At 37.1% G+C, this 11,748-nt stretch overlaps 2 protein-coding genes across 2 annotated transcripts; one reads left to right on the top strand and one right to left on the bottom strand.

Moving 5' to 3' along the window:
* Positions 1 to 34: 34 nt before the first annotated feature.
* atg4b (autophagy related 4B, cysteine peptidase) lies at positions 35 to 7,601 on the top strand. The gene is made up of 13 exons (XM_020918715.2): positions 35 to 169; positions 1,327 to 1,428; positions 1,520 to 1,591; positions 1,675 to 1,773; positions 2,176 to 2,277; positions 2,584 to 2,656; positions 3,371 to 3,450; positions 4,179 to 4,369; positions 5,675 to 5,753; positions 5,831 to 5,976; positions 6,146 to 6,202; positions 6,284 to 6,377; positions 6,947 to 7,601. The coding sequence occupies exons 1-13, from the start codon at positions 160 to 162 to the stop codon at positions 7,018 to 7,020; spliced, it is 1,179 nt and encodes a 392-aa protein (XP_020774374.1). The 5' UTR covers positions 35 to 159; the 3' UTR covers positions 7,021 to 7,601.
* Positions 7,602 to 8,030: 429 nt separating this feature from the next.
* Positions 8,031 to 11,152, bottom strand: dtymk (deoxythymidylate kinase (thymidylate kinase)). Its single transcript, XM_020918716.2, has 5 exons — positions 10,916 to 11,152; positions 10,502 to 10,610; positions 9,293 to 9,383; positions 9,014 to 9,211; positions 8,031 to 8,260 (listed from the first exon to the last, which is right to left on the bottom strand). The coding sequence occupies exons 1-5, from the start codon at positions 11,043 to 11,045 to the stop codon at positions 8,150 to 8,152; spliced, it is 639 nt and encodes a 212-aa protein (XP_020774375.1). The 5' UTR covers positions 11,046 to 11,152; the 3' UTR covers positions 8,031 to 8,149.
* Positions 11,153 to 11,748: the final 596 nt, after the last annotated feature.

Genomic DNA, 11,748 nt, shown 5'->3' with positions numbered 1-11,748 from the left:
TACGTCACCGTTCAGGAGTCCTCTTTTGCCCGTGCTCTGATTGGCTGAGATTTGGAGAAGTCCCGCCCCTTTCTGAATTCCGCAGCAGGACTGGCTTCTGATTGGTCCAGCTGACCCAGTGCCGAGAACAACAAACAAGATAGGCTCAAGACCGTCGGGATGGATGCAGGTAACCTCGATCTCCTTTACTTTTCTCCAATATTTCAAAGTATTTCAACTGCTGAATACTTATATTAACGCAGTGCGATCACCCGATTAAACAGCACCTTCTCTGTCATCTAAAAATGACAAAATCACCAGGCTGTACATCGTTGATGCTTTGTAGCCTCGGAGACATTAGCGGCTAAAGTGATGACTAAAGCTAACTGTGCTAACCAACATTTAGCTCGCTGTTTGTGCTAAATCTGAAGGGAAACACGCCATGACAGCTTCTTTGACAATTGTGTAACTTCCTGGGCTTTTTTCGGATGCCATTTCTGTTTATCCCCCGGTGTTGTTAGTCTGTCTAGCCCCCACTTTACGTGACACGTCTCCCGTCTTTGGCTCATCTGTTGTGCTAACTTAGCGTTACGCCCAAAGGAAATTATTACTGCTGATGCACGATTTACTGCATTATTTATTATTTAATTACACAATATTACACTGTACTTACTAATGCCAGTAGCTGCACAACAACATATAGCTGTGTAGTTTTATTTAGTTGGAAAGTAACCAAAAATGACGCCTTAAAGCTGTGAGGCACGTAGCTTAACTTTTGTTTTCATCAGTGATTTGTTGTCATCACAGTGCAGTGTTTGCATTGCATCAGAAGCTGTTTGGTCATTGGTCACTTATCTTTCATAATAAATCTAATACTGTTGTATGCCATCTGTATACTTCAATGTCCAATTTGGCAATTATATAATTTCGCAATGCTGACAAATAGGAATGAAAGAGCCAGATTTTTCAGTTCCGATACCAATTTCGATTCTGCAGCTGTACCACTTTCGCATACCACTGCAGAGACTGAAAACAGTAATTCCTTTAAACAAAAATAAAATAATGTAACTGTGCTATATAGCTGCTATTTATCCCTTGATTAACAACAGAACAACTTCGTGTAAATAAAAATTCAAACATTATGAGACTTTCTGGGCTGACTACAACCAGTAAATAATCTATTTATATGTCCAACCGGGATATCAACTGAACCAATGTTTTGAAACTGATATCCAAAACAGATATCGGTGCATCCATACTAACAAACTATCTCCAAAATGGATTACTCGGTAAATTGTTATGGTAATTGTTGTAGAAGTGAACTGTTATTTGTTTGTTTTTTTATAGCAACTTTGACATACGACACATTGCGTTTTGGAGAGATTGAAGATTTCCCTGAGACCTCTGACCCAGTTTGGATCTTGGGAAAAGAGTACAATGCCCTCACAGGTATAAATCAACTACTGCGATCAGCTAATGATTGTAATGCAGTGTCTACATTTGTGTTATGTTTATCTTTTAATATCTGTTCTGTTTGTAGAGAAAGAAGATATTTTATCAGACGTCACTTCAAGGCTGTGGTTCACATACAGAAAGAACTTCCCCCCAATTGGTAAATCTAATCAAAATGACTCTATAGATTATGAAACAGTTTTTTTGACAAATTGCTGATGGCGCATATTGGTAATGTTTCAGGAGGGACAGGACCCACGTCAGACACGGGATGGGGGTGTATGTTACGGTGCGGCCAGATGATCTTGGGGCAAGCTCTGGTGTGTAGACATCTTGGCAGAGGTAAGGAAAGCAAAGGAAGCCAACTACTGTCGTAATAGGTGGGGATGTAATATTCCAGTGGCATAGTCAGCTAATATAGAAGACCTTATAAATTTAATCAGACTCAGATTCATTTACATTGTGATATTGTAGGAGGGCTCATAGTGTTGTAGAAATGCTACTTATTCTACAAGGTAGTGCAGTTATTATTGTCGTATTTCAAAAGATTTATACCAATTAAAACAATACACGGAATAAACACCTGCGGCCAGTGCTGAAATTCTCACACTATTGTTATATCATAATTTTTATGGTTATAAATAGTCTTATGAACAGCTGTTATCACTGCATGGCACTTTTTCAGTGTGTTGACGTGTCCAACAGTGAACAAGGCAGATGAGATAAGGGTCTTTTTGTTCCCAGATTGGAGATGGGCCAAAGGCTGTAAACAAAAAGAAGAGTACATCAGTATACTCAATGCCTTCATTGACAAGAAGGACAGCTATTATTCCATCCATCAGATTGGTAAGAATTTTAGTTTCACACAGGTTAGTATATGTCACCAAAAGCGTCCTGATTCTGGGTCATATGGTAACTGTATTATATTAACTATTGCTCTATTGCTCTATTGTATATGTAATCATGTAAAATGTTAATCAGATTCTTAGATTGAAGAGAGAAAAATTGTCAGCCACTGTAGCTCTATTGCACGAAGAGTCAAAATTCCAAAGATTAAAGTAGTTATTAAAATATGCTAGTAAAAATATACTTCATGTTAACAACATAATCTATAGACTATAAACAGGGAGGACATGTTGGTTTTTTTTGCAGCTCAAATGGGAGTTGGAGAGGGAAAACCTATTGGTCAATGGTATGGACCAAACACAGTCGCCCAAGTCCTAAAGTAAGGATTTTTTTGTTGTTTCAGGCTTTTCTTAGTGTCTTTTGTCTGCATTTATTTTTGTCCCATAATACTCGATTGTCATAATCAAATATCATTCAGGGAACAATATGTAGTATTGCAGATTAAAAACTATTAGAAAGTAGAAAATAATTTGTTGAAATACTATGCCTCAAGTAATAAGTCAGTAAACTAATTTGGTAAGTGATACATGCAGTAATATGTTTAAAAATATTTTTCCTAACCTCAAGACAATAGCTCTGACCAAACTGTGTCTAAATGACAATATAATAAAATTGTATGTTGTATTGTATTGACATTTTGCAGTGTAATTTAGCGGTTAATCTTTTACTGGCACTGCCTTGTTAGTATTGGTTCACTGACTATAACACATTTTTTATCATGTGACAAGAATAATATAAAAAAAGACAAGTCTCGTTGCTTTGATATTATTGTTACTTTATTGATAAAAGATATTTGCTCCTCTTTCGACAGCAACTGTGTCAATGACTGCACCTCTGCTTCTAGTTACATTTGATTGCATCATTTGTTTTTTTTTCTCATTTAAGCAAACACCACACTGCTACAATAAGTGTAGTAGACAAAATAGACAAAAATAAACAACTCTTATTGTTCTATCTATCGTATAATATGTATTTCCACATTTAAAATTAAATGTCCTTGAATATGTTCTGATGTTCTCTGATTTCTTCACAGGAAGCTGACGGTGTTTGATACGTGGAGCCGATTAGTCGTACACGTGGCAATGGACAACACAGTGGTCATAGAGGAGATCAGTGAGTTCACGTTTTGCAGTGATTTATTACACCAGCTTCTTCACAGATGTGCTTACAAGTCAGTACTTGGCTTTGCATTATGGTGGTTACTGCATTGCCAATGTCTTTCTGGCTGTCTTAAGGGGAAACATAAACCATCCGCATGATTTATTTAGCCATATCCTTCGACCGCACATTCCCTTTCTTTTCAATGTGCTCTAGCTCATCTAATACTGCAGTTTCTCTTTGTCTATATATAGTTCCGATTTGAAACCATTTGTGATGCGTTGCTATTTTTATATTGACAATACATTGTGTTATTGCATAATATATTTGTTTATAGGTATGTATTTCTTGTTTACACTGGGTTTAGTCCAGCATAGATCCATGATTTAGCTCAGACTAGCCCTGGTCTATTCTTATGTGCTGGCTTAGACCTTTATAACAAGCTCTTAGCTGTTTTATGGTTAGTGTATTAGTATTAAATCTGTTACATTTGAATTGGTGAGCTTGATTAAAAGATAAACAATACATTCACATTAAAAGCACAAACAAGTGGGTTCAACGAGTATTGTTCTTACAATACTGTACAGAATACAGAAGTGACAAACTACAGTAATTGCAGTACTTATAAGTTAGAATGCTGTTATGTGACTACAAACATTTTTTAGTCCTTTAAATAGTCTCTAGTCCCTAACACAAACAATCCATGTACATCAAAAATAGCTAATACCATGATTTTCCCGCAGAGCGCCTGTGCATGCCGTGGCTGGAGGGGGCGTGCGCAGAAGCAGAGGGGGCAGGGGCGTTAAACGGCTGCCTGGAGGGTGCTTGTGCTCTGACCGAGGAGGAGACGGCTCTGTGGAGACCTCTGGTTCTGCTCATACCACTCAGGCTGGGACTGAGTGACATCAACGATGCGTATATCGAACCCCTCAAGGTGAACAACTCTCACTCACTTCATTTAAAGCACAGTACTAACAAGAGCCTGCTGGAACTCTGTGTAAAACTGTGGTTGTGTTTGCTTGCACACCAAAATCTGTATTATTGGATTTCTGGACTTTCCATTTGTTTACTCCAAAAATCTTATAATACACAGATATTGAGTATGCATGTAACCGCAGACGGTTTCACAAGATCCAAAAGTCTGAAAACAAGCCTGACAATATTGTGCACAAAACAAAAAAACAGTAGTAGTAAATGTATTGTTCAAAAAGGACTGATTATATGCAAAGAAAGTTACATTTTGCCTGTAAACAACAATAAAACTACTACCAGAAATAACCACAAATACTCAAACCAGACTAGACGAGCGCCATAAAACAAATGGTGGCAATAACCATCAGGTTCAGTTGGTAACAACAAAGGTGCAGTGGAAGGTAATTGGAGGACTGGGAGACATGGGTGCAAGGATTTTTTGTCTTTGTTAAAACCTGTTATACAATGGATCCATTTGTGGGCCCAAAATGTATTTAGACTTCAAATGTGTCCTACCTGGAAATTATTCTAAACCTTTAATGAACTTAAGTCATACTGTGAACTTTACCAGCTTGTGAGCTTGGTAAATTCAGAATGATTTCTCTTTATGTTATATACAGACTGACATCAATCTGGCCACCACACCCACCGTCACATCTCAAGCCAGAACCAAACACAGTCGTGCAATCTTTTGTTTTTTCAGTGATGCACGTGAAGCAAAGGAGCTCTTTGGTCATCTGTGATTTAGAAATAAAATCAAACGTCTCTCACCTCAGAGTCAACAGACTTTAGTGCTTTGCTCATTAAATCCTCAGAAAGCAGTGATGTTTTTCAAGTCATTTTTTGTCCTTTTTTTTTCTTGTAAGCAGCCATATTTGTGTTGATACAGACAGATCATGCAAGTCCGATTGACTAAAATCCACCTGTCAAACTGAAAACAAGGAGATTCACAGTGACCAGACTCACATCTTCGTAAAGTACTAACAAAGTGTGTATTCTGATTCCCCTGCAAACTGCACCTTATCTAAACAAAATTAACCTTTTCATTTTGTGGCAAAAAAAATCATTGTTCATGACCTTGTTTCTCAATTTTAATACAGATTTATACTAGTGTGTTACTCTGTGTCCAATAAAAGGTTGAGCTGCCCCCTTTGTTCACTCTTCTTAGAAAACAGGAGCTCGTCTGGGTCATTGCTAAGGAACACTACTAATATTTCTCTATTTGGAACAGACAATTAATTTGAGCTTGGCTTTCTTTGCTTCTCAGCAATGTTTCATGCTGCCCCAATCCTTGGGTGTTATCGGGGGCAAACCCAACAGTGCACATTACTTCATCGGTTTTGTCGGTAGGTAGTTTGCCTGTGTTAATAAACTCTGTGATTTGCTGTATTTCGTCTCTTATAATTGTTTTGCTTTTGTGCAGGAGAGGAGTTGATCTACTTGGACCCTCACACCACACAGTCCGCAGTGGAGCCCAGTGAAGACGGGCATGTTCCAGATGAGACATACCACTGTCAGCACCCGCCCTGCCGCATGCACATCTGTGAACTAGACCCCTCCATCGCAGCGGTACAATATACATTACGTTTACACAAAATAATACAACTGACAGCTTTCAAGTCTGCAAAGAATTAAATATTAATTTCATCTCATAATCAGTAGTTTTTTTAAATTACGCATCATATATTTGAACATCAGAATATTCATACTGATCCTCAGATATTTTCTTGTTTCTCAGGGTTTCTTCTTCAGAACAGAAGACGAGTTTGATGACTGGTGTGTGCGAATCAGACGGGTAAACTTTCAATACTTTTCTTTTTCTCAGTTTGTTTTTTACACTTTGAATATTATATTAATATTTTGGTATATTTGGTAGCTTTCCTGCAACAGAGGTGGCTTGCCCATGTTTGAGCTGGTGGACAGTCAGCCCTCTCATATGGTCAGTGTGGATGCCCTAAACCTCACTCCTGGTAAGCAACTAATACTACGGTACATTTCACTCAGTGTTGTTTGAGAAAAAGGAAAAGGCTCGATACTCAATATCAATTTCTATACCACAAGGTAGTTATATCCAAATATTTTGTTTCTTTACATCACATGTAGTTGTTACACTAGATGAAAATCATTTTTAAAAATCTGTAAAGGTCAGAATGTGTCCTATTTATGTATTTTGTTTTTGTACCTCTACTTTAGTAGCATATGGGTTCGATACTGGTTTTAATATATAGATAAGTATCTGGGTATCGATACTTTTGACAACAACTTTCTGGTTTAAGCCAATACTTCACTGACAAACTTTTTTTTTATTCAAAAGACATATAAAAGATGTACAGTCTTGCTTATGTAATGTATTTTGTATTGTATCAAGACCAGATTGGTGGTCATTGGTCAAATAAAGTTGAATGATAGAAAGGCGTTGGAGATAATCCCACCAATCATTCATGTTTTATTTTGCGTATTTGTTTTGTTATGTATGACTGTATATTATGTATGGATCGTCACCATTCACATGACTTTTTTGTATTTTTGTACTTTGCAGATTTCTCAGACTCTGACAGACTGGAGCGGTTCTTTGACTCAGAAGATGAGGAATTTGAAATCCTTTCCCTGTGATGAGCAAGCTGACATTCATTTGACTGTTGAACTGTAGGCAAAGACTGTGGCATCTCTGCTCTTGAACCAGAAGGGAACAAGCACGAAAACAAAGGGCCGAACATTACGGGAGCCTCTTGAGCCTGCCCTGCTCCGATGATGTAGTCAAAAGTGCAAAACGGTGATCTCTTCTAAAGCTTCTGACCTATCCAATATGGCTGCCCTGTGGACGCAGCAGTAGCAGGAGCTCAGGATCCATCTGTGTGCCCATCTCCACACCGCGTTTTACATCCAAGTCTTAAATTTTTTTTTTTTCTCAAGTGATATGGTGCCTTTCCCTGACTCCATTAAATAAATTGCCATAACAGTTTTATGTTGTGTAAAAGACAATGGACGATATTGTAGGCAGATGCACCTCCATGGCTAACACAGTGGTCACTAATCAAACTACAGACTGTAATGAAACCAAATTTAGTCCAATGTGCAGAAGAGTTGCATTAATTATACACTTTTTATTTATTACTCATACCATTTAGATTACAGTATATGTAATATCAACGGTTTAAATAAGGAAATAAAATTACTCCCAATATTTGAACGGATTTATGACTGCTATACTCTTGCTTCTGATTATTTGTTTACATGTTTTGTTTTATAAAGCTGGTGTAGTGATATGTAACAACTCAAAAACATGCACTATAGGTAGGTAAAAATCCTGCAGCTAAGGTAGTCCTGACCAAGCCTAGCAAAACATCTTGGTGATGGTCGCCACATGCCCCAATGTGCTGCCCACTGCCCTGAAGGATGGGTGTAATGCAGAGAACAAAGGACTGAGGGGATAATAAAAGTTCTAAAAAAAAAAAAAAAAAACAGGGTGACTTGTAGTGATGACAGACAGATGCCCATTTGTTTGACTGATACTAGAATTACTACCTCTTTTAAATCAGATTATTACTTTTGTTTAACATTGGCTGTAGATTCATGCACACTCATAATCAGATTATTAACATATTTTTGAGTTATAAAACACATTCCTGGTAAAACTTTTACTAATACTTATTACATTACAAAAAATACAATCTTTCAAATTGAATATTGTTACAAAACAGTTGAATTGTCAAGGTCCCAATGTTTTGAAACTGAGACGAGCTCACTGCCACAGCACTCCAAGAGGCATGTCCTGTGCTTTGTTGATTGCATTTAAGCTGTGGTCCTGAATGTTCGTGTGGACATCCTCAATGCTTTGAGAAGCGTCAATTACCTAAAAAATAAAAAGTATGTTTAGAACAATTTATACTGAAGCAACAGACAAACAGGTTTTTCAAATACACAGCATTTAAATGGATGGCAATAGCAAACCACAACACATTTACTATATGGATGAATATGAATGAAGAAATAAGCAGTAGGGCTGGGTATCATTAAAAAGTTGCAGATACGATACAGTACATATCTAGATACACTGAACTTTCAATTCAATATGATACATTTCAATTCGATTAGATACGGTTCAATAAAAAATAAAGGCTAAATCATGAGTGTGATACTAAAAGTCTTTGTTACACCACCTCCTGTGCATCCTGTGTGTCCATTCCTTCCATTTTAATCATCAAAACAATGAATTTACCAAATAAACAAGTTTCCTTCCTCTAAGCAAGCAACAAAACGGTAGTGCTGTAATAAAATAATTGAGTAAAACAGACCAAAATACTCTTGGCGATATATCAATACAGCAGCCCACAATATCGATACTGTATCATCATATTAAACAATATGATATTTTGATATTATTGCACACCCCTAATAAGCAGTCAAAAAATACAAACTATGACTTGCAAAGATTTTCATGCTAAGGCGGGATTATCTTGGTTATTGGTTTTTGCTCTGTAAATGTACTAAAGGCTTGAGTTTGTTCCCTTATAAACATGTAGTTGTTACTCAAACTACATAATTTTGCACTGGCCCCTTCAGCACAAAAAGTAATGAATTTAGAGCATTTTTTTGTTTTTTTTACCTTCCAGTTGACTGTCGTATCCTTCATCAGTTCTTCAAACCTTTGCTGGACCCTTTTCTGGAAAGTGCTGTTTTCGTATCTCTCCTCCCCAAACTGCCCCCTCTGCGCTGCCTCTGATGGGTTCAGCTGCAGGAACATGACCAGGTCTGGTTTGGGCAGACCCACGTCCGGATTCTTACACCAGTTCAGACAGAAGCCCTGAGCGAGGACACACAGGCAAATTGTGTTACATAAAGTAGTATCATATTAAAGATGCACATTAAATAACTGCTGACTTACAGGTTTGGCACTGGTGAAGGCGGCTCCAGAGAAGGCATAACGATCTACGACTAAAGTGGTGCCCTGCTCCAGCTTTTTCTTCATTAAAGGCCTGTGGGTTAGTAAAACAACTGTTTAAAAATTTACAAGTATAATTGATTATTTTAGAAAAAAGGACAACAATGGTATAACAGTTTAGACCCGCCCTGCAACTAACATTTATTTAGCTTAAACTATTCCTATTGGGTATATAAGAACAAGAACCAGATTATTATTATTGATCTGATAAGATGTTGCAGTGAAATGTCCACACATTGGAATAACTGAGTTTACCAATCCCTTTGAAAAACACAGACAGTTTAGGGCCAGGAATCACATTACCATTCAATATGATACAAGATACACAATATGATATGGCTAGACATGCGATAATCAATATATTCCACATGATATAATGCTGTTTTTTATTAACCAAATAGATTTTAACAACAGTATTTTTCTGTTAAACCACTACTTCTGTAAAGTTGATAGGAAATACCTCTACTTTAATCAAAACTGTGAATTTGTCAAGTGCATTACATAAACAAGTTTCCTCCCACTAAATAAGCAACAGAATTGTATTGTGATCACTAGTCATAAATAATAGATGCTAAAAGATACCAAAAGTATTATACGATAACAATACTGTACAGCTAAATTTAGTATCATGATATTACAATATTTTTGCACAGCCCTAATACAGATCACATCAAACACTGGATCTCCCAGTTTGTGAGGTGTGTCTGAGTCTCTGAGTGCAATAAAAGGAGATTTAATACACCACACCTGGGCATTGTACAGCTCCCGTGTCACATGTGGCCCTTTGGTTGATTCTGACCGGCCCATTTATGATCATTTGGAATTACAAAAGAAACATATTTTATAATTTTACCTCATACATGGCTGCATTGCTTTTATTTTAGAGGTGTGTGTGTGCTTTTTTTTTATGATTTTTTGTAAGGCAACCTCACTTTTTCATTGCTCAGTCATAACATAAACTCTTACCAGTCTTACCAGTTCGTCAAAACAATGCTATTTACTGCTTTTTATAAAGAAATACAATTAATATTATGCAGAATTGTGTTAAGCGCTTTGGCCAGGCCCTCCACAATACTTTGTTTCTCATGTGGGCTCATAGAAAAAATAATTGCTCACCGTTGAAATATATAAACAAATAAAAAGATGTCTTACACTAGTTCCCATCTGTTGGCAGAGAAGAGCAGGTGCACAGTGTGGTCCTCCAAATCACTTTTCTTCTCCAGGTAGGCACTGATCAGCTGTCCAATGGTGGTGGTCCTGTCTGGAACACGCATAAAAACAAAACAGAGCGAGTTCACAGCGTTTCCCCATCTTTGCCTGTGCTTTTCGATTGGAAATGTGAAATAAATAATGGTGTCTATATTGAATCAGCAACATATTTATCAATGGGTAGACTTGGATAGGTGAGGATCAGAAAGAGTCAGAGAATTTTGATTCAGGAGGGAAACAGCCTACAGGACGCGTGCCAGATGGATTCACTGCCAAAAGTAAACTAATGAGCACGTCTTTGGTGTTTCTGACTTAACAATAGCATTATTTATGAACGCAAGAAGGCTTATATTTTACCGGGAAACCTCATCATCTCTGCCGGTCGTCCGCTCAGCTCCAGCGCCTGCACGAGTTTCTTGCACTGCGTAGTTTTCCCCGCTTTGTCTACTCCTTCCAGGACTATGAGCGCTCCTCTTTTGCACGCCATTTTATGTTTAATCGACTCTAAATTCGACTCTACATAAAACTAAAGTGCTCTGTACAGACGCTGCTGATTACCCGCCTTTTAGGTCACATAATAAATACGGAAGTGGTTCTTGGCGCAGAGGAGAGCACCATTACGCAGCGCCGCGCCATCTGCTGTCACGGAGAGTTGGTGAGATGTTTGTTCAAGATTTCTGATCTAAAATTTGTGAATTAAGACTGTTAATACTTAAAAAAAAAAAAAAAAAAATTCCTCTGAATTGACGAATGATTTTAATACAAAAATACGCCATTGTGATTTTATTTGATTTTAAACCCTGGTCATATTTTTGCTTTGCGCCTTTGCTAATCTATATGTCTGTTACTTGTTTTTATTTTTGTTTGTCCTATTTAGATGTTCTTAGATATTATAATAATAAATACATTAGAATGTTAAGTATTTTAGAAAATTATCCTACTGCACTACAAGCCTAAAACATGATTAAACCAGATTAATACTTACGGTGGGCACTTTTTCTATGCAAAATTTGGGAGTTTTTTTTTTAATTTATGTTGTAATACGATGAGATTTGAGCTGTACAGGATTGAATAAGTGACTGTATAGCTAATTATTATTGGTTCATTCTGCTGTTTGTTTGGTGCAGCTTTATGCCCTTTAATGATACTGTCTATTTTAGGGTGACCCAGATTTTCAATATTCAAAACAG

The sequence above is a fragment of the Boleophthalmus pectinirostris genome, unplaced genomic scaffold (genome assembly GCF_026225935.1).
Source record: "Boleophthalmus pectinirostris isolate CB_2022bp ecotype Guang Dong unplaced genomic scaffold, ASM2622593v1 HiC_scaffold_7, whole genome shotgun sequence".
In the NCBI taxonomy this organism is placed as follows: Eukaryota; Metazoa; Chordata; class Actinopteri; order Gobiiformes; family Gobiidae; genus Boleophthalmus; species Boleophthalmus pectinirostris.
The sequence above is the reverse complement of the archived record's forward strand: the minus strand, read 5'-3'. Positions and strand labels throughout refer to the sequence as shown.